Genomic DNA, 27183 nt, shown 5'->3' with positions numbered 1-27183 from the left:
GCGCGTATTATCTCGCAATCTGGGAAATAAAATAACGCGATTATGGCCGCGCCGCGGTTCAGCAGCTCCGCTCGGCTATGAACGAATCGCGCACGCGCGCTCCGGTGTGTCGTCAACATTTGCCGCGCGCGCGAGAAATCATGAGGCGAACGCAAACGACCACGAAACCGCGACACCATATGCGCAAAATATTACGTAATCTCTCGTCTAAGATAATCATCGCCGCGTCTTCACCGCTTCTCAATGTCTCTCCCTCCGCGATTACAGAATATTCATCACCCGCTTCGCGTTCATTTTTTCATCGAAAAAAGCACCATCTCACCATCCATTTACGCGGTCTTCGCGAAAGAAAGAAAAAAACATCGATAAAGGAACAACCTTTGTTTCCCCGCGTAGCGATATATCTCATTGCGTCTGATACGTCTGATTCGTTATCAATGGCAAATCGCTCTGACGCAACCAAGGCGGAAAATAAAAAAAAAAAACAACTCCTCATCGTCGAGTCGGAACCCATTGTTTTCTTTACATTTTTCCAATTTCTTATCAATTTGACGAACGTAGCCACCCTCCTTAAATCACGGCTTACGCTCGAACGATACAAAATTCATTCAGATAAAAAACTCATTTTAACCCCATTGATATTTTTGTGTCCTGCTGGAACATCCGTATACCGCCCACCTGTGTTTCATTCGAATTTTCTGTTAATACATGCATATGTTGTCGCCTTTACATCAGAGTAGAAATTTTATTATTTCTTATCCATATCAGGTCGACCGGATACAGCGATGTATCCTCGAAAGACAGGAGCGATGACTTTTTGGTGATCCGAGTTTTAAATAATTCATCGCAAAAGAGCCACCTAATAAGTTAAACTGTGTGGAATATCGGTGAAACGCTGATACTCGCATCTACGTCCTAAAGTGTGAATACAAAGATGCCGCGTGCTCATAAAGTATTCGTGCGTAGCTCGCGTGCGAATTGTAAAAAGAAATGATAAAAAACAGTCGATTGAAAAATAAGTGTGCGATGAACCAATCGAAAAACGTATAAACTCGAAAGTGCGTGGGTGGTTTGTGAAGTGGGTGCTGGAACGAAGGGGCGGGGGAGGTGGAGCGGAGAATAAGGATAAAAGTGAAAGAAGAAGAAAATGTTTGGTGCAACGATGGTAGAGCCACGTGAGAGGCTGATCGCGTCTCCGAGTCCGCAGCAACCGCACTACCATCAAGTTATCAGAACGACTAGAATACATCAGAGCTCGAGAAGTCGTAGCGTCATTACGGTGCAAGAAAAAGTCATAAGATCGAGACTACAGCTTGGATATTCGACGCCCACCTCCTTCATCAATCGGTACATTATTTATAAAATGTGCTATTCCTTTTATTCCTTTCGTGACCCGATAATGAACCAACCGCGGGAAAAGCTTGTCGCGGGCGTGTAATTGTAAATAATTCTTGCTTTTGGCAAACGAAAATCGAACTAGGCATATATATTTTTCTTTTATACAATTTTTCCTTCAATTAAATGAAATGCCGAGTTTTATCCAATTCACTTTGTCCCCGGTATACATCGCACAATCACAATTGCGAGCCATTTTCGTATGATGAAAATCAATTGTATTCACACAGTCACGATGACGAGGTTGTACTTTGTACGTTCCTTCGAAAAAAAATAGTATAGCTAAATCGAGCGCGATAGGGGAGAGAAGAGGATGCATGGCGTTGTCGGTGAGTTGAATTCCAAGTACGTTGAAACACGAGGAGAAGTTGGTATACAACTTTCACCGGGTCTTTGGAGCTACTCCCCCCTTTTCCCCTTTCTCGCGGCAACTCTCGCGGTAATCGTATAACTTATTAATTATTTTACACTCGAACGATATAATGCTGTGCCCCACCAAACGCGTATATAGATTCACAATTGGCGACTCGCATGCAAGATTGGTATTAGCGAGAAACAACAGATCAAAAAAACTCTGTAATGGCCACACTGCGGGCGTGTGCGTGCACGCACACACGAGAGTGTATTTATTATACAAGTATTTCAAGAGACGTATATATATGCATATATAGGAACGCTATATAAGCGCGAATCTCGACGAGAAGAGAACCCTCGGAGCCTGCGGCTACCGTTCGGTAATAGCAATCAACGCGGGTCTTTAATTAGTTGTGCGCCGATAATAACGCGAGAATGAGGCCTCATAGCGCATCGACGCCTCAATGTTGCTCGCGCGTACTATAGTATGCGCCGACGTCTACGGGCTTTGAGGCGTTTTTTTTTACAATACAGGCGCCCCGGTATCGCTCCGGTCCGGTATTATCGCAATGATATATTCGTTTAGCCGTCCTGGCAACACCTATTCGACGGGGCGGAACTTTTAATTCGGCGCGCGTCCCCAGCCCTCGCGCCCATACCCCACGCTTCAATGATTTTTCTAATTAATTCACCTCTTCCCCGCGCACTCAATTGCGCGATCCACTCCAGACGGATCGCGGATTTTACTTCCGGTTCGGTCGCCGGAATTAGATGGACGCGAGAATCGCGAGTCGCGAGACTCAATACGAAACCACTCGGAGCAAAATACTCCGCCAAAGGGAACTGCGGTGAAGGCTGCGTTTTAAAAGAGAGCAGAAAGAGCCCACCCATGTTGAATATTTTTGTAAAAGACAATTTTCGGACTATTCTATCCGAAGAAACGAGTCGAGTAACAAATCAAATCGTCGCGTAATAATGCGCGTCTCCTGCACTGATTTTGCTTCTTTAACTTCAAGCGAAGCACAATAATTGGTAGCATCGTTTTAAAAATAAAATACACATATAGCTTCGGTCAAGAGCCTCGATGCGGGTTCGTCAAAACAAAGCAATTAAAGAGTATATATACGCGTATATAGTGTTTCCGCTGTTGCGAGCATATACGCTCTGAATTAGAGGAAAGGAAAAAATCTCTTGAAATGGGGACGGAGATGAAGGAATCTGACCCCTCGAATTGATCCAGAGAATCTCCGGTCCGGAGAGATACTCCGACAGCTAAGATCTCGTCGTTTCGCTCGTGCTTTACACTCGCGTCTCGCATAGTATCGTTTTCACACGCCGTTGCTATCTGGAATCTCATTAATTGTACAGCCAATTTTTGCCAACGCGGCCGGCCTCCGAGTCAACTGAACGGCGCTCAATCCCGCGCGGTTCTTATTCCCTATTCGCTCATATTTTCATTTCAGAATTATTTCCAACAAAATAAACACAATACGTTTGTTTCATATCCCTCATATCGATGGGGAAAAACACTATTCAAATGTTTTTCATTTTTTATGACACGTACAATTAAACAATTATTTTGTTTTTCATGTGCGCCGAACCTCAAGGTACAACGATCCGTGCACAAATAATAACGGTAAATGGGTACGCGCGCGTGTGCCCGAGTCGGCGCGCGCATTGCGCGCACGTACGTAAATGAATAAAGAATATTGCGTGCAGGGCATCGAGTACCTATATATGTCGTAAGCAACTGGACTGTGGCCATTCGCGGAAACTGGAGCATACTCGCGATTGCATACGAAATTTATATTCGCGCCGAGCGCGCACTTGCCTACATTCTTCAATGGCGGTTCTTGAAAAATTTAATACTCTTTTTATTCTCGCAATCGCACTCAATATTCTTTGTTTCGGATGATGGAAACAAAATAATTGCTAACAATACAATCGTTAAAATTAATTTTACATTCGAGATCGTTGCGAAGACGACGCGTTCCAGTCTAAATACAATTAAGGTATTCCTTTCGTAGAACCTGATTTTAACTTCTGCTGCTTCTGCCATTTTTCCAACTTATATCGTTAATATCTCTTTTCAACATTTCATAACCCTTTATTTTTTATTTTCTATCCGTGAGATAGTTTTTATCAGAAATTTAGTAGAGATATTCGGTGTATAAATTATTGAATAGAAATACGGTGATGATGGATTCTCCATAAGCTCCCGTAGAAATTTTACGGTTTTTGACATTTTAATTCTTCATCAAATGGTCGATAACCTGACCTGAAATTTCGCCAATCTATTCGGATGCAGTTGTACTTTACTGTAAATTGAAATCAGTTTTTTGTAACAGATTTCGGGTTCGTGAAAGGAATACAATTAAATCGAAGAATAAAAAGAGAAAAAAAAAGGGAGGATTTAGTCTGAGAAATAAGTACTTTCGCGCGAAACAGAAATTTCAGACGAAAAAATAGCGAGGTCTATCGCAATTCTCGAAATTCCGAACGCGCAGTGCTCCATAGGTTCTTTTCCAAAAGAATCATTGAGTCAACTTTGCTCTCACCGTTTTTTCCCACGTCATTTAATTTCCTATAGAATGTTCAATCGTTTTCATATTTTTCCTTTTGTATTTTGTGCAAAATACTTTTCCGCGCTTCATTCACGCGAGATATCTCTCGATGCCTTGTAACTGCAGACTCTGCCCGGCGTTATGGAGATTACCGAGGAAAAGTCGAATATATGAGGGCGGAGGAGGAGAACGGAGAAAAAATAAAAGAGGAAAGAGGAAAGAAGAAAGTAACGAGAGTAAGAAAGCATGTGCAGGGAAAGAGAATACGAAGAACATAAGGCCAAGCGGAGCTGGGGTTAAGGGAGGTGAAGAAAAGGGTGATGATGGTTGACTCGAAGACAACCGGGTTCCGTTGTAGAATGGCGCGTGCATGTCCAAGTGGCAAGTGATACTCTCTCCGTCGAAAGAAGCCACGCATTGTCTGAGGGTATAGTCTCTCGAGATACCTAGTGGCTCTGCTCGTACACCAAGCACGAGAGAGACCACCGAGGCATGTACGCGAGACGCCACTCGACTTCTTTTCAACCCTTTATGTTAGAAAAAAAAAACAACAACAATGCCTGATGTACCCAACGCAGTGATATTTAACTATATGGTCGTATCGCGCATCATTTCTCAAAGCCTTTCCGATTCTCCGAGTTTTTATTTTTTTCTTCAACCTCTTCTGCATTTTCCTTTTCCGCGCGCCGCGCAAATGCGCACATATATTATATATATATAGTCCAATATCGGAGGATGAATCGCGTCCAGCAAACGTTCATGCAACGTTGACTCTCAACACCCCGACTATATCGGCAGATGTTTCAACAAGAAGGTTCGAGTCTTCCACCACTCTCCATTTGCCCTATGTACTTTTTGTTTTTTTTTTTTTTTTTTTTTTTTTTTTTATTCCGCTTTGCGTTCTCATCTGCTCTCCCTGCTCCTCGCGCGGTGAAGATCAAGAAGAAGGTATAAAGAAGCCTTTGATTTTCAAAGCTTTCGAGACCCGAGCCACGAACAACGATCCATGATCGAGCGAGCAGGTGGCTTTACATGTGACTCCTGTTACATTTCTTCTATTTTGGTGTGTATATGATAATACTAATTTTAACAACTAGTACAACGTTCGTTGCAACCGCCTTTATATACTCATTGACTCAATCACTACGGTCGTTGATGTACTATATATTTTGAAAAAATGTTCATTACCGACGAAAAGCATCGGTAAAAATGGTTGATCGATAAAAATAAATTAGCAGATATCATTATCAAGAAAAAGTGGAAAAAAGAAGAAAATATAAATTGTATTTGAAACGAAAATAAAGAGTGAAACGGCTGAAACGATGGCGTGTGGCACGCGTTTACCTGCTGACACAAAGAGCACATGTGTGCGGGATCGCTCGTGACTAAAAAATAAAAAGGAGGCCCCATAAAGTTGTATAGACATTTTGAAGGACCTGGCTGGAACATCTCGCAGCGAATGAGAGAGGTGCAGAAAAAAAATGAATATATACAGCCTGCGCGAGGATCCTCTTTCGAGGAGGAGCAGCTGTTGCCTTTTCCTTCACGTTCCTTTTCTCTTCTCTGCACCTTCCTCCTTTTCGCGTCTTCTTCTTTTTATTCTTCTTTCTTCGAAGCGGCCGCCTTCGAAAATTGAAAATCCAGTCGAGCATTCGCCTCCGAATCGTGAGGACGTCCCGACAAATATATATTTTCAACTAAATATCATACCAATCATTATTTTCGCAAAAAATACGATCAAAAGTTACAATAAAGAGACACGCGCGCGCAATATCTTTTTATTCATATTCACGCGGCGGGTATTGGTCATGCATTTTACAAGTGCCAAGTCGAACTGTCAACTTTATTTATCAGCACCGATCGATGCTGGAATCTCTCTTCCCCGTGTATCTCAAAGTTTGCGTCTTCATCTATGAGTGTTTTGCGAAAATCAGTGTGTGCGTGTGCGTCGTCGTTGTACCGAAAGAGAGAGTCCTTCGCTGCGGCCCTTCTGACGGGATCGATATAAGAAAATAAATCACAATGATAATCTGCGTATCTGGATTTCTCGTGGGGTACGTAGTTGCGTTTTTTTTTTGTCTTTATATCCCCTATAATTTTGTAACACCGCATATGGACGATGCGTGGACGGAGAATTCGGAGAGAGATTGTCCACGGGGGTGAGTTCTGACGAGTGACTCATTGCCAGAGAGTTAGTTTTCGTTTCTAGTATTATAGGCTAGGCGCGCGTGTGCGTACAATTTGAGCAGAATGATTCAGAATATGATAAATACGGAAAGGAAGCGGGCGGTACAGCTATTATAGCGGGTGCATGCTGGATATCAAACGCGCGTTTGCGTCGGCGCACACCTGGCACCTCTCCGACGCTTCTGCTGGCTATCATTATCATGATAATGGTAATGGTAATTTAAATAAATGGCAGAGAAACAAATGGCAGGGAGATCCGATCGAATACCAGGCCTTCGAGGATCGCTGACCCCGCGCCACTGCGCCACCAGTTAAATTTCCATCCCTTCGCGCGGTTCCTCGCAATGCGCCCGGCGCAAACTCTTCGTCCATTCGATATTCCTTACGACCGTATCGCAGCCGCTATGCATTCGTTCGGCGCCACAAATGCCTAAAATATTAAACATCAGATGCAGCGCGGCGTGGACAATCTACGCGAATGCGGGTCGAAAGTCACTGCGCGCAATCGCATGCTATATACACGCGCAAATGTTCAACGTGCACCCGCAAAACCGTAGCTCGTTACCCCCTGCGTCTCCCTCTCTCTCGTGCGATCTCCTCCGGAAATTGGGTTTGGTAATCACTCAGCAACGTATATAATTCAACGCTATTGAAACATCAGCAGCACGGTCGTTGAACTCTCGAGTCTCGTCGGTCCTCTAACGATATTGTGAAGAAAAAAAAATGATTAATGATAAATGAACGAAACAAAAAACATATTCGACGACATTGAAACGGTCTTGATAAATATTTATAAATGATAGAAAAAAAAAAAAAAAGATAGAATGCTGGTTGCTCGGCGGCGGAGAAGAGTAAATGAAAAAGAAGAGCACAATATGTTTGATCGTTTATCAAAATGATGATGATGATATATATATAAGCGTTAATGAAAATGATGCGGCGTTTGTTGCAGTTTCCCAGCACAAAAAATGGAGAGACAAACGCACAACAGTCCGTGCCTCGGGCAAAATCACGGTGGGAGCTCACACGGGGTTTATTCTTCGGGGAGTCAAACGTCACTGTCCACATCCTACATCACCGGACAGTCTTACATGCAGGGACAAAATTACGTTCACGGAGTTTACCCTAGTTCGAACGTTCAAGTTTATCAGTACGCGAGCGGCGCTTACAATCAGCCTCAAAGCTACGGTAGCATGGTCCAAGGCTACGGTGGACAGGCGCAATCGGTTTATCAGCAATCGCATCACAAAAAAGGGACCATCAGAAACGGCGATGTTCTAAAACGTTGCAGACTGCAAGCCGCGTAAGTAAAAATCTGTCTCGGAACGTTCGCCGCTTATTACGCGAGCCCCTAAACGGTCTATATATATTTTCATGATACGGTTGGATGCTATTTGGCGTTAAAGCAGGTACGAATTGTCGCAAGATCTTCTGGACAAGCAGATTGAGATGCTGGAGCGAAAATACGGCGGTGTCAAAGCGAGAAACGCCGCATTGACGATACAACGAGCATTTCGGAGATACACGTTATTGAAGAAATTCGCGGCGATAACGGCAATGGCCAAGGCGGAAAAGAGGCTCAGTCGAAATGTTCAAGAGAGCGCTGGCGCTGGAGGAGAACGTCCCGGTGGCAATATGGCGGAACACGATAGGATTATTTATCACAACCAAATATACATACAGCAACAGCCCACCCAATCGATAAACAATCGGCCGATGCCCATAAGAAGTATGTCGCTGAGAGAACGAAGACACGGTGAAAATTTGCAATCACCAATGCCGAGAAGCCAAAGCGGTAGATGCGAAATTCAAATGCTGGCTGCTCATCAAGTCAATCAAATGGTTCATCAACATCCGGCATATAATTTGCATCAGGCAACGGCGACGGCGACGGCGACCCCGAGGCACGCGCCATCGATGACGCCTAGTCCGTGCGGACGACATCAACCACCGGCGAGTCCGTGCTGGGACTCGAGCTCCCAAGAAAGTGGCTCCAGCATTCATTATTACAATCCTCAGGTAAGAAAAAAATCATGCCAAATCTGGCCAAGGAGGCTATCTGATTTTCTTACCGAAGGAAGGTTGATGTATGATTTTATATTGTTATGATTATAGGAGAGTCTGTGCGGCCTGAGACAAGAGACAACACCGCCGCGGGACCTTCATCGGACACCGTGTACGTCACCCTCGACACCCCACAATTTACAAACACCGTTGGCACACGCGTGGACGCATACGTCGACACAGTTGAGCGGTTCATCGGTCGCAGGTAGATCCCGTAGTTCGGGCAAAAAAGTACCCCCCGAAGTTCCCAAGAGAACCTCGTCGATAACATCACGATCGATGGAACAACAACGGCACAACGGCTTGAGCAAAAGCGTTGAAAACGGAAGTCTAAGCTCGGTACAGAGTTCCGGTAGCGATTCGACCAATTGCGAGAGTTCCGAAGGCGATCCGCAGAGAGGATCACCAATATGGAAACACAAAGGAATAGTAAGTTCGCGAGAGAGAGAGAGAAAGAGAGCCGGGGCTTCGGAAGAAAAAAAGAAAGAAAAGATAAACCCGAGGAAATGTTTGTTTATTGTTACAGTCTAGTTCACCGGAGCATCAGGATTGTGTTCACGTCGCCGACAACAATAGCCTCATAAGTAGCGGCAAAGAGCTCGGTCATTCGCACGCTAGTTCGGGCTATCAACTTCCCATGATGGATCACACGGAAGTATTGCCCCAGGCGAGCTACAAAGTATCGGAAACCGTTAGAAAACGACAGTACCGAGTCGGTTTGAATTTGTTCAACAAAAAGCCGGAAAGGGGTATTACTTATCTCATACGTCGTGGGTTCCTCGAGAACAGTCCCCAGGGGGTTGCCCGTTTTTTGATCAGCAGAAAAGGACTTTCCAAGCAAATGATTGGAGAATACCTTGGCAATTTGCAAAATTCTTTCAACATGGCTGTACTCGAGTAAGCGACCCCTACTTTATCGAGATTATTTTTTTTTTATATCGTCGTATCATGAACGTTGACGATTTTTTCTCTCATTATTTTCTATTCGCAGATGTTTTTCTCAAGAGCTCGATCTAGCGGGTATGCAAGTAGACGTTGCCCTGCGAAAGTTTCAAGCGTACTTCCGAATGCCGGGTGAGGCTCAAAAAATCGAAAGACTAATGGAAATATTCAGTCAACGTTATTGCAACTGTAATCACGACGTTGTATCGAGGCTACGATCACCGGACACCGTCTTTGTCCTTGCATTCGCAATAATAATGTTAAACACCGATCTTCACACACCGAATTTAAAACCGGAAAGGCGCATGAGACTGGACGATTTCATTAAAAATTTGCGCGGTATCGATGACTGCGGTGACATAGATCGTGACATATTGATTGGTATATACGAGAGAGTAAAAGCGAACGAGTTCAAACCGGGCTCCGATCACGTCACTCAAGTGATGAAAGTTCAAGTAACGATCGTCGGCAAAAAACCAAATATGGCTTTGCCCCACAGACGTTTGGTTTGTTACTGTAGACTCTACGAGATTCCAGACATCCACAAGAAGGAGAGACCGGGTGTACATCAGCGCGAAGTATTTCTCTTCAATGATCTTCTCGTCGTTACTAAGATCTTGAGCAAGAAGAAAAGCAGCGTTACCTATACCTTCAGACAGAGTTTCCCACTCTGTGGTATGGTCGTCACACTTTTCGAAGTGCCCCGTTAGTATACTTGTTTGTCTTAGCTTCTTCTACATCAAGGAAAAAGGGAAAAGAAGAAACAAACCTAAACTCGTTTAATAATATTGTCCTCCCTTGTTCGTTTGCCCATTCAGATTATCCTTATGGAATAAGATTATCGCAGCGCGTTGATGGAAAAGTACTAGTCACGTTCAACGCTCGAAACGAGCACGATCGTTGCAAATTTGCCGAAGATCTTCGAGAGTCGATAAGCGAAATGGATGAAATGGAAACCCTGAGAATCGAGACCGAGCTCGAACGGCAAAAGAGCAGTCGCGGAGCTCGTGGAAGCGCAGAAAATCGTGACTCCGGAGTCGCCGATGTTGAGGTTTGCCCTTGTCCAGGTCCTTGCTCCGCCGATCGTTCCGAAGTCGCTGATCTCGACACTCAACTCAAACGATCAGCGCTCAGCAATTCTCTTCTCGATATTCACGAGCAGTGTACGTTTTTGTTAATTCATATTTTATCAATTCGTAATAACATCGAAATAATGAAGAAAAAAAAATGATCAGTAACAACGAGAAAACATGTTATTTTATGTTTTTTTTTTTTTTTTTTTTTTTTTTTTTTTTTTTTTTTTTCCCAACAGTCGCCGGAGAGAAGCCACAACGACGCGGCAGCGTTGGTTCACTGGATAGCGGTATGTCAATTTCATTTCAATCTACTTCCGCCAGCTCGATGAGCCAAGGCGTTAAGCATCCTGGACAAGTTCATCCGGTTCATCCAGGTGCAACGATTCCTGGTGGGAGTAAAGGTCTGGCTCAGCAGCCGTCTTTTTTAGGGAATCTCTTCGCCAAGCGCGAACGTAAGCTGTCACAAACGGAGGATACGGGCCCGTATAGCCGCACCACCGAAGTCTAACTTGGCTGCGATTAAATCCTGACGCACAGTCTTCATTGTCAAATAATCGCGATGCGAGATCGCCGGGCGCTCGCTCTCTCTCTCTCTCTCCCCCTCCCTGTCTGTCCCTATTAGGATCTATTAAGATCTCCAAAAGAAATTTAAAGGAGATATTGGCACGACGTTTACGTATTCGGGTTACGAATCATGTTTCATCAAAAGTGTGGAGATGTAAGTTATTTTGCTGTAGTATATTATTATTATTATTATTATTATTATTATTATTATTATTATTATTATTATTATTATTATTATATACATGTACATTGAGAGGGGAAGGAAAAACAAAAAATCATGGGAAAAATTACATTTATTACTCACAGAGAGCGCAATTTTTCTCACGCTCATTACGCTAAAAAGTCACAGCGGCACGATAAAACCAGGCTCGTGCATGCTCGGATAAAAAAACGAAAAACAAAATTATTGATACGTACGAAATATTGAGAAAAAAAAGAAAAAGAAAGAATATAATTGTCGTCCGATTGGGCAGGATCCGATCGCACGTGCTCCGTAAATTGACCGATTTATATTAATTTAAAAAATCTATTTCGCATCACACGTGTATAGCATTTCTTGGCCTAACTTTTTGGTGTGGTACTCAGTACTTTGTTACTTTTCTCTTTTCTTTCGCGCATACATGTAATTTATTATTATACGCGTACGAACGAGAGTAAAAACTGGAGCGGTACCGAGCATATAATCGCGAGATAGTTTGATAAACGGGAGAAATACAAACGCGGTATAATATGATTATTCTCAATGTTCATTTACGTAATGAAGAATAAAGACCGAGTTCTGTACTGTATATAACGATAATATACGTAACGAGTTAAAAGAGAGAAATAATAATAACAATATTTAAAAATAAAAAAGCAACATCACTAACGATAAAAATGCATTAATGATAAAAAAATCACTGCACGAAAATGACTCGTTGTAAGTTGTGTAATATATAATTTAAGTCAAAAACTAAACAATCCCAATTGTCAATGTTAGATGCATGTTGATGTTGATAAATCAAACACCTCGTCCCTTTTTTTTTTTTTTTTTTTTCCATACACTCCATACAGCGGATGTGCACTATAATTAATATCAACGCACTAAACTATATAAAAATATTGAAAAATGAAAAAAAAAAACGATAACCAAAACTACGGCCTAGTGAGGGAAATTAGGGAAAATTTGAAATCACATCTTCCTGCGTTATGAGATTGAGGGTCTTCGAATGAGGGATAAATGTATGTATGAATTCGTATGGAAGCTCACCGAAGATGTTCACGTTGAATTTTCTCCTTTCCTCATCCTTCGTTCTACTCCTCACCCCTCTACGGAATTGTAATAATAGACTAATCATGTAAATAATTATTAAGAATATTTGTAATACGAGAAACATTGTTCGAGCGAGATATAGCGAAGAGCGAACGATAATAATGCGATTCATTGAATGATAGCCCAAACATAGCGATGTAGAATATACATGGAAAGCCCAGAAACCGTCATATTCGTGTATTTAAGAGTGCGGTGAGACTCGTGCCTACGTTTTTTTTTTTCTATACTCGGCGTCGAGACCCTACCGCATCTTCTGATTGAAGTAAAAAACGCAGCTCGTATCAAGTGGGGAAAAAAAAAGAAAAATGCGACTCAGATTTACTAAACGATCGGTCGAATTATACAGTCGCGTACGTTTCGCTGATATGTATCATTTTTTTTCTACCAAATCCCAATCGTTATTTCCCGTAAATTCTAGTCTGTCTTGTCAATACAGTCTCTTTTTGTAGGTAACGTTGAACAAATAAACATTTGTGAAGTGAATTTCACGTGTCTCCCTCTCGCTCCCTCGCTCTTTGTTTTTTCTCTTTCTCGATCGTGTCGTTTAAAACAGCAGAAACATTAATGCCCGTTTTCTCCGACGTTAATCTGAGTTTAAACTCGGTTCATCCTATCTCGAAACTATATGAAAAAAATTAAACGGAGTTTGCACTGCGTCGGAAAAAACGGCCATAAGGAAAACCTGTTACAAGTTCTTACCGAAACTCGGCAAAGAAAAAAAAACAAATTTCTACTTTCATCTACATCTCAATAGTGTTGCAATTATCATGAAATTGGAAGTGCGAGTACATAAAAAAAAAAATGTCTACGGGATCGATTTTAGACAAAACTGATAAGAGGCTACGATATCGTAATATCATTTTATTATTCAAATATAAACCTCGTCAAGTCCTTGATATATGGAAGAAAAAAGTCCAAGAGACAGTAATCTGGTGATAATATACATAGCATAATAAGAATAATTCATCGAGTAATCGCATTCTCGAAACGAATGTTAATAAATGAACTCTGAAATTAAAATCGTCATTGTCGCATATTTATTGTCCAATGTTTTTTTTTTTTTTTTTTTTTTTTTTTTTTATAGAATAAAGAATATAGCTCGTTGCTACTTTTGATCAATGATTTAGATAACCGACATGACGTAAAAAAATCTTGGAGAAACTCCCGAGTAAGCAATAATAAAAAGCGTACGATCTGGTACAATGTAAATTTTATTAACCAACGAGATAAATGTCTTATCCTGGATGGCAAAATTTTTAATGAAAAAGTCATGTATTTCTCATTACATTGAATTTTCTAATGTAAAAAGTATTCGTTATCGTTTCAATTGAATTTCGTATAAGTTTATGAAAAACTTCCATCACTCGGGCAGTATTTGGGTATACATTCTACTTGGACGCTGACAGCGTCAATAGCGTTAATAACGCTAAAACGTGTTCGATTTGAAGTTCACGTCATGTTCGAATTGGTGCAATTACAAATTGGCGGAACCAACAAGTGATCTTGTTCTTTTTCAATTACTCGACGAAATAACATTGGATTCGTCGAAAAGTGAAGACAAACAAGCAGTTGTACGACAACGGAGATAATAGACGATTCTCTCTGTGGATGCGTTCAGCGCACTTGAACGTTGAGAGCGTTGAGAACACAATTCTAGTGGCACATGAAGAGAAGAAGAAGAACACAATTCTAAACGCACCCATCTAAACGCTTGTAGCGTTTACAACGCCAAGTCGAACGCAAAATAGCGCTATTAAAGCTGTCAGCGTCCGAGTAGAATGTACCCTTTATTTTTTTTTAACGATTTTTCAAACGATATTGCGAAAATTGAATTGAGCCTGAAAACCACATCTGCGCAGCTATATGGGAAAGCGCGCGTCCGAGTATAGATAGAACGCGCGAACAGCTGCGCAAACTTCGACTATCTCTCTCGGAACTTCGGAACGACAAGGTCGCTGATATAAGTCAAAGTTCCAGTTGGTTCCAGTATTTATTAGTAATTGTGGCACATGCCCATTATGGGAGATAGCCATTAAGTATTGGAAAAGAAGAAGAAGATTTATTAGTAATAACAGTTCAATAAGCTCCGTGAGCCCTTGGCCGAAGCGGATAAATCAGTGGCCAGGGCTGACTGGCCTCACGTACCGAATGGCCGGGAGCCTAGCCAAATTGAAGAAGCAGAAGAACAGTTCTTTGAGCACTGTAAGTTTTAAGAGTATGGATCAGTCGACTAACCTCACTTGGAATTTTCGAAATTGAAATTCTCTGACACAGTTTGACCGATTAAAAAAAGGCTCTGTCAGCCTACGCAGAACGATGGCAAAAATCGACTGACAGAGCCTTTTTTTAATCGGTCAAACTGTGTCAAAGAATTTTGATTTCGAAATTTGCAGCTATCTCTCTCACACTCACGGTTGCGATATACCGACTGATCCATCCTCTTAAGCGTTTCAAGCGAGTTGTTGTTCAGTGTGGTGTCGTGGTGTCATTGTGTCGACGACGACGCGGGACCTTTGGGGGGTAGGAGGTAGGGTGGAAAGAAATTGTCCTAAAATGGCAGAAAAATCACTAGGGTTTAATAACCTAGCCTAACGTCAAGGTCTAGTTCCGGATGTGTAAGCAGAGATGTCTCCATGATCGTTTTTGTCGGTAAAAAAGATTCATCGGCCGACAGGCGACACGGGTTCTCAACTTTGTTGATAGTCGAATAAAGGACTTTAGTTTCCTTTAATTTTTGTTCTCTTTCACTTACCTTTAGGCCCGCTACACACGGTCAATAATATTGAACAGTAATATTGCACAATAAGTTTGTATGGTGTGTGGTGCGCCATAAATTTAAGATAGCTCAAACTTCTGTTCAATGATTGCGCAATGTTTCAATACTACATCTACACGTTCCATGATATTGTGCAATCACCTATATTGCGCAATATTATTGACCGTGTGTAGAAGGCCTAAGGCCTTATTTATTCGACTATCAACAAAAAGTTGAGAACTCGTATCGCCCTGTCGGTCGCTGAATCTTTTTTACCGACAAAAACGATCGTTGTGACATCTCTGCTTACACGGCCGGAACTAGACCCTGACGTTAGGCTAGGTTCTTCTTCAGTCCTAGTATTTTTCCGCCATTTTAGGAGGAGGACGACACCCACCCCCTTGGGGACCAGTCGGACCAACCAGTCGATTTGTCGACTTGAGAGCCACGCCGTGGGTACATTGTTCATGGAATTAATTATTATAACCTAATCGGCATGAGCGAGTATTGATATTCGGCAATCAATTTGTTATACAATATACTTCCAATTTCATCAGAATGAAAGTCAAAACATTGCGTAAGAATCCTTTCAATCGTTCGAAATCAGTAGTAGAAAACGAGGTCGAAATTAAAGATGAAGAAGAAAACGAAAAAGCCAAAGTGATCGACGGAGGTTCTGACGGAAAGGATAAGACAGTACGTTTCCCATCTGACACGAATTTCAATCACATAAAATGTAAAGCCGTAAGACACTTGAAAGCTCAAAAGTTGAAAAAAGATAAGAATAAAGCAAAAAAAGAAGCTCGAAAAGAAAGAATCAAAGAAGGAACACCGAAACAAGTCCCTCATACTATCGAGAGTCTACGAGAAAAGGACGAAACAACTATTCAAGGTGATTTGGACGATGAGGAAAATGCAGAAGTCAAGCTCGAACTAGCGAATGACGAGTTTGCTGCTTATTACCGACACGATTACGAGCCCAAAGTTCTTATTACTTACTCGGATAATCCTGTGAAAAAAACGAGAATATTCGGCCGAGAACTCACAAGGATCATCCCAAATTCTATATCGCTCTATCGTAATCGATCTGGTGTGAAAAAAATGGTCAAATCTGCAGTAGCCAGAGGATTTACAGATTTAGTGATCGTCAATGAAAACCAATCGCAGCCTAGTATCCTTTTTTTTTCTTTCTGTACAATTAATAATTCTAGAATTTCTGAAAAACATTAGGAATGTTTATGAATTTTGTGAAATAATGAGTTAGCAACATCCAGTCAGTTCTTCCAGATCCAAGAGTATATGAATGAGATTATTATTGTTGTAATTGCAAAACTTTGCGACAGAGCAGCTTTTTTTTTTATAATATTTCTATAGGCAAGCTGCTTCCTTAACAAAAAATAACAGATGGTTTGCTCATAGTCCACTTGCCCGATGGTCCGACCGCTCAATTCAAACTGAGTAATGTAAAAATAACTCCTGAACTGAAAAGAAGTCACAAAGAGATAACGGAACATCGTCCTGAAGTGATTCTAAACAATTTTACGACTCGACTTGGCCACTCTGTTGGCAGAATGTTAGGAGCTTTGTTTCACTATGAGCCAGAATTCAAAGGCAGAAGAGCCGTTACCTTCCACAATCAGCGTGATTATATTTTTTTCAGACATCACAGGTAAAAATTGAACATCCTAATGATTCGAATGAGGTATTTGATTTATAACAATGAGACGTTGCTTGTGTTCCTAGATATGAATTCAATATGAAAACTGGAAAGCCAAGACTCAGAGAACTAGGACCACGATTCACCCTGAAATTGCGATCATTGCAACACGGCACTTTTGACAGTAAACACGGAGAATACGAATGGATTATTCAAGGACGTCGTCACGCGATGGAGACTAGCAGAAGGAAATTTTTCCTCTAGATTATCCTACAAATTTGATGAAGGAAAAGCGATCCGTAAATACAAATACTTGTATTACAAATAAAGTATAAGAAATTTTTCATTCTTAAATATACGTTTTATTAAGATATGAGATATATTCAGTGTTCTGGACCACTTTTTGGCTCTCTTGTGTTTGAAATAACGGAAGATTTGACCGGTTTTCTCGTTGAAAATTGTTCATACGTAAGGTTAGTACGTTTAAGAACGTAAACCACAGCATTCAGACCCCCCATATTTACTCCCAACATTTTCGTCACACGGAACAAGTCTTTCGATACTTGTAGAGCCTGAAAAAATTACTATGTTTTCATTATCTTTATATTTAACCACAACCAACGATTCACTCACCACGTTTATACTTCGCCGATCATAAGTCAGTAATACCAATCGCCCGTATTTGAGTCGCACCACGCGCGCCAATTCCATCAAATACAATTTGTAGACAACTCTGTTGTCCGACATTGTTCCACTTCTTTTGCCAAACGGCTGTGGAAAAATTCATTCTTATTTTTTTTTTTTTCATTTTCCACTCGCCCTAACTCCATTGTGTATTATTATGGTATTTGAAACAAACGAAATGGAAAAGAAAAAAGTTGCAAGAAATGCGCACCATGTCCGTGACGAAGACATCTATATACGAATCTTTGAATGGCAATTTCGCGATGCTCCATTTCAACAAATCGATTTTGTGTCTCTCGGACAAAGCCGCGATATTCATACGCGTTCTGTCAACAGCCTTGTCATGATTGTCTCCGCACATCACGTACGTATCAGGAAAAGCCAAGGCTGCCTGATCAAATTCGATGGAGAGTTTGTGATTTCTTAAATTTGTGATGCAAACAAAAAAGCTTATACATCGGTAATCTCGAGAAAGGTAAAGTATACGAATTTACCTCAATAGGAATCGAGCCACCACCGCACATTGGATCGATTATAATTTCTCCACATTTTGGTTGAGCAAGTTGAAGGAGGTTGTAACAAACCGTGGCTCGGAGAGTTGTTGGTCCGAAATGTGTAATATTTCGACGATGCTTGGATTCGTGAGTAACTCGTAAACTGAGTGTCATCTCGTCTGCGAATATAACAAAAAGTCCAAGTCCATTATATTATCGGCGGCACGGCGGCAAACTATAAATTCCTTGATGAATATGGAATGCAGTGATGAATTCAATAACGCCATTCAGAGCTAAATGAAAATTTGTATTTCGATACCATAAATTCTTATCTTCTTCAATTATAAACCAACACGGACAGACCTTGCATAACTTTACAAACAACTTCCAAATGATACATTGTCAGATCGACGATCCAATGATATTTGTCTTGAAGTTCGCCACCCACAGCATTCGCTACTTCACTGGATTCAAAAGTATGTGTGCCAGCCCTCTCGCACGTAACCCTGAATGAGAGAACAGTTTTGTCCTTAGCTAGCGACGGATCGCAACCCCTTTTGCGTCCCTTACTCAAGACTGAATTTTGTCCGATTATCTCCTTTGCTACTTGACAATGATTCACCGCCTCTTTCCATTCCTCTATTGTTGGATAGATTTTGCCAGTGAATCGGCATGTTTTTTTCCAAGCGTCCAAATATTTATTCAAATGCATGTAGTTTGAAACTGTAGATTTTATGATTGCAAGGTCAGCTTCCTTGTCATTTTTAGTAAATATAAATTCACGTATGTCAGCAACGATGAAAATATTGTCTATCGATCGCATTTCTTGAACCTGAGTAACAAACAAATTAATATTCCAGTGATTGTTCTTATCCCTAGCAAAGTGCATTTTATATAAACCCATTTGTTTTTGTACAAATAAAATTGTTTACTTTGTGAAATTCGTCAATCATCACGTTGAAGTAAATTTTGCCGCGTTCCTTGACAACGTAAATTCCAGTATGAAACTTTCGTCTACATTCATCGACGGCCTGCCATTCTAATCCTACGAGTATATACACGTGGGAGAAAAATTCAAAGTTCTGTCGGAGCGAATGAGGTTATGTTTTACAAGCAAAAATGCGTAATTAAACTTTCAATTTTTTGTTACCGGTGTCAACTGTTGTTCCAATAGTGATAACGTTGTTATTATCATTTTTCGTCGAATTGAAGAGCTCTCGAAGCTCAGACCGCTGATTCTGGATCATTTTAATTATATGAACCTATCAAACAATGGTCACACAACAAAAAAAGATGCTTTTGACCAGCTGATCGACAGAAGTTTACCGAGTGGATTACGAATGCGAGGGCCGGTGGCGAAACGTCACGAATCTATATTTCTCAGATGCCACGTTTGCATTTTTATTCAGGTGACAAAAAATCCAACACTTTCACAGATAAAAATAATTTATATACATATATCCATTGTTTTTTACTGCAATACCCCTTAGAAAATGATAATTATGATGTACTCATACACCAAATAATTACTTGAATTTTATTATTATCCACATAACAAAAAAAACGCCTATCGAAAATAAAAAGAGGTAAAGAATGTAACAATTGTGACCAGCTTTTGCCATTCGAAGGACTCTCGCTACGGACGATGAAAGAGATCCACTTGTTTTTTCAAAATCTTCGTCCTAAAAAAACATTAAAAAATTTCTGTATACTCGCACACAACTGAGAGGAATGATGATATAATTCTTTATACAAACAAACATACCATATCATTCAACATTTTATGCTGATATTTAACTTCTGTCCCAATGTCAATAGAGAGGGACTTGAGAGCATGAATTTTACCCTGAAGCTCTTCAGCCATTCTTTCATTTTCCTCCTCCAAAGCATTGCTCGAAGAACTTGGCAATGGCTCATAGCCGTAACCCGCTGAAAAATAACAAAAATTTCTACTCCAGTTGAATTTTATCCTCGGATCGTTCACCGTTTTTTTTGGCGAACCTCACCCCGCTCACCCGAATGCGAACGTCTCATATCTCGATACTGTATGGTTTAATTTCTTCTCAGAATTATTTTATCTGCGGGAATGTTACAATTTCATGGTACGAAAAATGCCAAATGGCCGTTTTCTCCGACGTGATTTAAATTCAGTTCAATTTTCTCAATATATAGGATGAACTCAATTTAAACTTTAATTAACGTTGGAGACAAGCTGGATACAAGCGTTATTTTGGCATTTGCAGGTTAAGAATCTTTTTGAACTTCTCTAACTAACGTCACCACATCACAGAACTCTGTACGTTATCCGGGTCGTGTGTTTTCGAAACGATACTGATCACTCTCATATGTATATTTATAGTAGTAGTCATCATCGTGTATCGTGTCTCGCGAGTGGATTGTACAAAATATCAGAAAATTTTTTATTCTCCCTAGACAGTCGTCGGTATCGTCGCTACCTGCTTAAATTTCTATTTTAGCTACGCGAGAGGGATAATTTAGATGGCGATTCATATACACCACCAAGCAGCAGCAGCAGCGCAGCAGAGCGAGGTCTCAACAAGAAAATTTATTCCCTGTATACCCTTATCCTCCCTCGGAACTCAACAACCACCACCGTTGTTGGTCCTTCCGTTCACAAAAGCCTTGTCATCAGCTGCGTCAAAAACAGTTTGCAATCGCAGAAAAATTAGGGTTCGTTCTTCGAGTCGGTTCACGTGATAAAAAAAAATAAATCATAAATAGAAAAATTTCAATGCAATGACATTGTGAATCGTGTTTGCGACTTCATAAATAACTGTCGTAGTGTCGCAGTGATCGATTTAACTATCGTCGTCATCGTCGTCGTCGTCGTCGTCGTCGTCGTCGTCAGGCGGCTATGAGGAAAAGTGGTGAGGGAAAAGGACCACGACGACAGACGGATTTATAACAAAATAAGAATTTCGAAGTCAACGTATGACTTTTCGAACAATGATTGAAAGGTGTTCGGTTTCGTTCAAGAAAAATACAATAACGGTTTCTTGAAATTTTTCATAAAAGTACTTTGAAAAAAAAATCAAATGGTATTTTTATAATGCCTAAATTTTTCAACACGAAAAAACATTTTTCAAACCGAACGACGAACCTATTTTTAACCTACGTGAAATGCCCGATTAATGAAAACTTAAAATGTAGTTTCATGCCAACTTATCCACAGTATTGGTAATAAGCTCCACAAATATAATAACTAATAAAAAATAAGCAAGTGCATTTGAGGTAATGGGATTTTTATCAGGAAAAAGGGGATAGCATTCTCACTTGTGATTTCGACGCAGTTTTTGTATTAATTCGAATAAATATTGACAATAACTCGCTATCTCAGTTCTCTTGATCACAATGTCCGGGGGTGAAAGAAAAAAGCGAGGTGGGGACAGAGGTCAAGGATGGGAAGAGGCTGGTGCGGAATTCTACCAGGAAAGTTATCCAGCGGCTATTGAGGCAGATTTGCAGCAAGCGCTTCAAAGAGATCCATCTCATATCGCGACTCTGTTACCCAGCAAAAAATCTCGTGTCGGTAAGCAGAATCTTGTTTCATTTGATTCATCGGTGTGAACGATTAACTCTTCGAGTACTCTGGCCCAATTCCCATGAGAACACATCGTAAAATCTTTAAAAGATTTGGTTAAAAGATCTGTTTATATCTAATGTATTTAATTACAAATGATTTTCTTGATCATACATGAATAACATTTTCAATATTTGCCTGAATCTTTTAAGTTTGTAACGAATTTCATGGAATAAATGATAAAAAAATAGAAATGAAAAAAATATGAGATCGTGAAATAGTCTGTTTGTATTGTGAAATGATAGGAAGTAGATAAGAATTTTTTTTCTCACCAAATCTGTATATATCATTGGTTCGAGTCAAACGGATTGTGCAACATTGAGCTTGGGTCTGCAGCGACCATAAGAATTGTCACAGTTACTATCATTGCTTTATCGGGTAAATGACTCAGCAACGTTGATGATACGATATTGCCCAGCGACAGGGCTTTCCCGCTGTTGCAGGAAGGCATTATCGGCTCTGCGAAAAGATTTTTTTTTTTTTTCAGCTACTGCCAAGAGAATCCGGAACGAGTCGCGAACTACATTGAGAAGAAGAACCAGTACTCGTTCTCGGGGCGCGAGCACAGCTCGCAGAATGTCTACCAATATTCCTGATTCTACCGTTGCCATGTTGCCCGACCTATCGGAAAATTTGTCCAACGAGGAACGCACATGGGAAGAAATAATGCAAATAAAAGCAATGCCGGTTTGCATGGCGCAGAAAATACAACTGAAGAATCAGCTACAGGTATTGAAAAGAAAAAAAAAACAGAAAAATGTAGTGCGAAGAGAAAGGAAAATTTTCTTAAAAAAAAAAAAGCACCTAAAATTTGGCTGGGAAACGTTGTGTCCGGTGTTAAACTGATATTTTAACAAAGCTGTAATATGTTCACAGAGTGCAACGAAATTACGTCTGCAAGGCTTTGAACAGTTGAAATGGCAACGCAGAAAAGCCTGGCAAGAATTTCGCAACAGAACGAAGGAAGCATACGCAAAAATGGAATTATGGAACGGCAGTTTGAAAAAGATCGGTGGTAACTTTGGAATGGGAATAGTAGCTTACTTTCTATTCATAAAATGGCTGATGTTTCTGAACGTGATTCTGTTCGGTATAATATTTTTATTCGTGGTCTTGCCGACGATAGTGTTGGAGGACGAAAAATTATTATACACAGACGTTACCGATAATTCAACGGATCTCGTGTCCCGTTGCTCCAGTTATTACTGGAACAATTCGATGGAATCGGATAGTATCGTGGATATCGTGCAGGGTAGCGGTTTACTAGAGCGGACACTTTTATTTTATGGAGTTTACAGCCACAAACCATATGGGATGAACAACAACGGTCTTTATTACGATTTACCGATGGCTTACATCGGTGCGACAATAGCATTCTTTCTCTTTAGTCTATTCGCCATCGTGAGATCAGCGGCGAAAGGTTTTAAAGAACGCGTCGTCGAGGGAGAGGGACAGTTCTATCAGTATTGCAATTTAGTGTTCGGAGGTTGGGATTTCTGCATACAAAATGAAAAATCGGCATCGATAAAGCACAAAGCGCTTCACAACGAGATCAAAGCATTTTTGGAAGCAGAAAGACTAGAGGAGGAAAGACAGAATCGAACGAGAGAGGAAAAAATGAAATTATTTCTTATTAGATTTTTTGTTAATCTTCTCGTAACGATAGTACTTGCAAGTTGTGCCGCATTCATTTATTATATTATTCACATATCGTTCAATCACACTACTAGTCCATCGCCGCCGGCGACGATCGTCGCTCCAATTCGCAGCTCCGCGATGGCTGACTTTTCCTTTCGTAAGATAACGCAATTGTTCTTCGAATTTTTGCCTTACATCTGTATCGTCGCTCTCAATCTCATAATACCATTTTTCTTTCGTTATCTCGTTGCTCTCGAGCATTACAGCCCGTTGTTCGTCATACGTTTGACTCTATTCAGAATTGTGTTTTTGCGTCTCGCTTCGTTGATCGTGCTACTCACGACTTTGAACGCGATAGTCAGCGGTGATATGACCGAAAACGGTTGCGCAAGAAAATCCAATCGAAATCCCGTTCGCGAAACATATTGCTGGGAAACGTTTGTCGGACAACAATTTTTTAAGCTCTATTTAACCGATATTTTTACACAGTTTTTCGTAACCTTTTTCGTTAATTTTCCCCGGTCTCTTTTAGCCCGACATACGGAAAATAAAATATTACGATTCATCGGAGCTCAAGAATTCGATCTGCCTCATCACGTTCTCGACATCATTTATTCTCAGACTATTTGTTGGTTGGGAGCTTTTTTCGTTCCTCTATTACCTTTTATGGCTGTCATTGGCTCGTTCCTTTTGTTTTACGTCAAAAAATTCGCTTGTTTAGTTAACTGCACACCATCCAGTCAGGTTTATCGCGCCAGTCGCTCAAATTCTCTCTTCATGTTTGTTCTCCTCGTTTCTTTCATATTGGCTATCATACCGATTGGTTATTCCATTGCTGAAATTGAACCCTCCAAATCGTGCGGTCCGTTTCGCGACTCGCCCACCGTTTGGAAACTCGTTACCAACACCTTCGAGCGATTTCCCGATTGGATTCAAAACGTATTATTTTTCCTCGGTACTGCTGGCTTTGGCATACCAGCTTTCGTTGTCCTAGCATTACTCTTGTATTACTATTACGCAGTTTCGATAGCCAACAAACATATGGTTACCGTATTAAAAAATCAATTGATTCTCGAGGGTCATGATAAACAATTTTTGCTCAATCGACTCAGCGCTTTCATAAAACAACAACAGGATCAATCCAAGTACCATCAAGAACAGTCTATAGATTTAGGCACCTTTACATAAAGTGTACTCGAACTTTTTCACTTCTCATCCTTCTCTTTCTGCTCTCCCGTATTTTACCTTTCTAATCAACCTGCTAGTCACCAAATTCATCATCGATCATTTATTTATTCGTTTGTTTATTTATTTATTTACTTGTATATTTATTACGCATGTGTGCGAAAGGGGCACGTTGGATTACGCCGGCGATGCCGCATCTTTTTCATTTTTCGATTCTACCAAAATGCTATTTGGATAATTAATCACTAAAAATTTATCCAAACATCGCCTGTCCCGAGCGAATCAATTTCTTTTACCACAAAAAACAAAGACTGTCAAATTATGCGATCAATTATTATTGTTATTATTATTCGTTTCTATAGGGATTTAGAGATAAGAGTTGTCCCAAAGACACGCGGTGGTCAGCGCAACGATTGAGTAAAGCCTTTTTTTTCTTACATATAAAACTAATAAACGCTACTCTCATTTTCGAGGATAACAAAAGCGCAAAGTTAAGACCAATGATTAGGTGTCGATTTCGAGGAACGTGATCGATTTAGAAATAGCAAGCGCGGAAGTACGTCGCCATCCATTGTGATAAATAATTTGCGTAAATAAACTTGTTGTTTAGAATACGATGGGAGAAGGAGGGGGGGGGGGGGGGGGGAGGAAACAAAGAATTACAGAGAAAAGTCGGATACCTGGTTTTTTCTCTTCCGGTGCATTTTACACAAGTCATCGGATTAAACTTTCAGACTCACGAGTTTCTTGTGCGTATCGAAAACAATGTAGACATTACGACACACTTAAAAGCCCGTATGATAGTCAATGATTTCGAGCTTCGCTGTTGCGCCATCACGTTACTGACCCGTTCAAGTTATACACAGAAACAAGAAAAATTATTATCGTCCTAAATATTTCGATCGTACATAAAATACGCAATGTATACTACTTTTGTACAAATTTTATAAAACCTTTACATAGAATTTACAAGAAAATATAATGCAGGCCAAAACGTGATTTTTTTTTAATTTGTATTTTTTTTTTTTTTTAATGTAGAATATGAAATTTTGGATGCGCGAATGTCCACAGATGAGTGAGACGATAAATCATTCGGCTGTTTCTATTTTTTTTTTTCTACATTTACATGAGATTTGTTACTGTCCCAAAAGCTTTTGTACTGTTTTATGGAAATAATCGAATGATTTTATTCCAGATATTCTGTCTTCCGGTATTATAATTGTCCTTCCACAATTGTTCTCAGCATTTTGTTGTCGTTTTTTAAATGCAGACGTGGATCATGAAATGGGTCAATAGATCTATATCTGATGATAAATTAAGCCCAAGATTTGCCTCAATATTCCACAAGAGTCTTGTATAAGTTATTATTGATAAGAATAATTTACGGATTGTGTATTCAATGTAACCGTAATCACTGCCATTTTTGAAGCTGTCAAATTAGAGGAAGAACCATTGTAGCGCACCTAGAAAACTCGTTTAACGGTGTAAATATAGCGCGAGTTTCTCTTATACAAGTATCTTTGAAAAAACGAAATATACAAAAAATGCAGAAAAATGACTAAGCAAAAGAGTATCGATGTTCCATGTAAGGAGTACTGGGAAGACCGAATTTTTGGCAGCTGTGACCGACTATGATTAACAGACGTAATAACTTGTATGACTAGTGTATAATGTGGAAAGAGGATGATTAATAAAACGAACACCGCTATCTTTATGACTGCGATGCTTTGATTCAATTTTTATGAGCAAACTTGTTTGATTTTGATTTTTCTGTCATTTTTTTAAGAACATTGCTCCGAAGCTATTTCGTATAAAATGTATCAAAATATTACTGTCGTTTCTAAAAGCACAATCGGTGTAAAGAGACTTGGCAGAGTCTCAGGGGACGAGGGACGAATCCCTTATGGTCAGCTATTTTGGTCATCATTAATGGGCGAATGAAGCTGAAATATCGAAATATTACTTTTTTTTAATATATGAAGAGAAACAAATGTCAAACGTTGACTGTAAAAAAAACTCTGATTTCTCATTACCGCTTCTGCAATTCCAATCCAGTCAAGAGCTGCGACTAGAGCATCATTTTTGGATGGGACAGTATCGTAATTCCAGTATGTAAATTTGCTGAATATCCCTGTTGAATGTAAATTCCTAACCGTGTCTTTGGCATGTGGTTTTTTGTATTCGAAGAATGTTAACCCTCTGTAACCTTCGGGCACTTTGAAAATTCGGCCTTTCAAGGGATGGCCTCGGAACGAGATTTCTAAATCTAAAAGTTAAGGTGAAAAGCTAATATTTGAATTTTTTATCATCTAAATATATATGGTAGCGACTCGATTCGTTTGGCTGATTTTTTTCAATTCCACAGTATTTGAATATTGGCGGTTCTCTTGGTAACCTTAAAAATAAAAACTTACGATCATTGTCATTCGGTCGGATGTATGGTTGAAAATACGTAGAAACATTGGCGGTTTCGTCGCCATGAATTTTACAAGGAATCGAGTGTATGATTGATTCTTTTTCGCTTTCCAAATGTTGTTTTTTTACGTGTAAACGTATGACAGCCATAATAATGGAAAACTCGGTGCGCACTTCTCGTCGATATCGTGTAAAAACAACACGTGTAACGACCCGCCAAAAGCAGCTGCATGATTTGATCATTGGGATCATTGGTAATCGTTTCTTCGTTCGCAATCCAATCAATTCAATGGACC

The 27183-nt window shown here is 40.2% G+C and overlaps 5 protein-coding genes across 16 annotated transcripts in view; 3 read left to right on the top strand and 2 right to left on the bottom strand.

Moving 5' to 3' along the window:
* Nucleotides 1-13478, top strand: part of siz (Brefeldin-resistant Arf-GEF family protein schizo) — a 29200-nt gene extending 15722 nt beyond the window's left edge. For 4 of the 9 annotated variants that reach the window (XM_043426487.1, XM_043426489.1, XM_043426488.1 and 1 more), the window contains exons 2-9: nucleotides 769-1347; nucleotides 7453-7803; nucleotides 7907-8519; nucleotides 8616-8993; nucleotides 9091-9461; nucleotides 9556-10211; nucleotides 10325-10669; nucleotides 10819-13478. In XM_043426487.1, the coding sequence (XP_043282422.1) occupies nucleotides 1148-1347; nucleotides 7453-7803; nucleotides 7907-8519; nucleotides 8616-8993; nucleotides 9091-9461; nucleotides 9556-10211; nucleotides 10325-10669; nucleotides 10819-11090 (3186 nt within the window). In that variant the 5' untranslated portion in view covers nucleotides 769-1147 and the 3' untranslated portion in view covers nucleotides 11091-13478. Of the gene's footprint in view, nucleotides 1-768; nucleotides 1348-5997; nucleotides 6368-7452; nucleotides 7804-7906; nucleotides 8520-8615; nucleotides 8994-9090; nucleotides 9462-9555; nucleotides 10212-10324; nucleotides 10670-10818 lie in introns of those variants that run through there. The other 5 variants (XM_043426484.1, XM_043426493.1, XM_043426491.1 and 2 more) reach the window with 4 other exon arrangements.
* Nucleotides 13479-15622: 2144 nt separating this feature from the next.
* Nucleotides 15623-17224, top strand: LOC122414895 (probable ribosome production factor 1). Its single transcript, XM_043426559.1, has 3 exons — nucleotides 15623-16384; nucleotides 16618-16882; nucleotides 16957-17224. Exons 1-3 carry the CDS (start codon nucleotides 15772-15774, stop codon nucleotides 17132-17134), a joined length of 1056 nt encoding a protein of 351 aa, XP_043282494.1. The 5' UTR covers nucleotides 15623-15771; the 3' UTR covers nucleotides 17135-17224.
* LOC122414890 (THUMP domain-containing protein 3-like) lies at nucleotides 17210-19431 on the bottom strand. Of its 3 annotated transcripts, none has more exons than XM_043426550.1 (7): nucleotides 19199-19431; nucleotides 18981-19093; nucleotides 18412-18880; nucleotides 18049-18227; nucleotides 17766-17945; nucleotides 17504-17641; nucleotides 17210-17442 (listed from the first exon to the last, which is right to left on the bottom strand). In XM_043426550.1, exons 1-7 carry the CDS (start codon nucleotides 19293-19295, stop codon nucleotides 17254-17256), a joined length of 1365 nt encoding a protein of 454 aa, XP_043282485.1. In that variant the 5' UTR covers nucleotides 19296-19431; the 3' UTR covers nucleotides 17210-17253. The 3 variants fall into 3 exon arrangements, with proteins under 3 accessions (XP_043282485.1, XP_043282486.1, XP_043282487.1); XM_043426551.1 differs by having other exon boundaries at nucleotides 18981-19130; nucleotides 19199-19384; XM_043426552.1 differs by having other exon boundaries at nucleotides 18981-19028; nucleotides 19199-19384.
* On the bottom strand, nucleotides 19421-20431 carry Bet1 (blocked early in transport 1). Of its 2 annotated transcripts, none has more exons than XM_043426574.1 (3): nucleotides 20055-20431; nucleotides 19814-19977; nucleotides 19421-19730 (listed from the first exon to the last, which is right to left on the bottom strand). In XM_043426574.1, the coding sequence occupies exons 1-3, from the start codon at nucleotides 20080-20082 to the stop codon at nucleotides 19575-19577; spliced, it is 348 nt and encodes a 115-aa protein (XP_043282509.1). In that variant the 5' UTR covers nucleotides 20083-20431; the 3' UTR covers nucleotides 19421-19574. The 2 variants fall into 2 exon arrangements, with proteins under 2 accessions (XP_043282509.1, XP_043282510.1); XM_043426575.1 differs by having other exon boundaries at nucleotides 20064-20428.
* A 38-nt stretch (nucleotides 20432-20469) lies between these two features.
* Nucleotides 20470-26186, top strand: LOC122414877 (transmembrane channel-like protein 7). The gene is made up of 4 exons (XM_043426518.1): nucleotides 20470-20936; nucleotides 21407-21598; nucleotides 22137-22378; nucleotides 22526-26186. The coding sequence occupies exons 1-4, from the start codon at nucleotides 20924-20926 to the stop codon at nucleotides 24473-24475; spliced, it is 2397 nt and encodes a 798-aa protein (XP_043282453.1). The 5' UTR covers nucleotides 20470-20923; the 3' UTR covers nucleotides 24476-26186.
* The last annotated feature ends 997 nt before the right edge of the window (nucleotides 26187-27183 follow it).

This window comes from Venturia canescens, chromosome 8 (genome assembly GCF_019457755.1).
Source record: "Venturia canescens isolate UGA chromosome 8, ASM1945775v1, whole genome shotgun sequence".
NCBI classification, from domain to species: Eukaryota; Metazoa; Arthropoda; class Insecta; order Hymenoptera; family Ichneumonidae; genus Venturia; species Venturia canescens.
The sequence above is the reverse complement of the archived record's forward strand: the minus strand, read 5'-3'. Positions and strand labels throughout refer to the sequence as shown.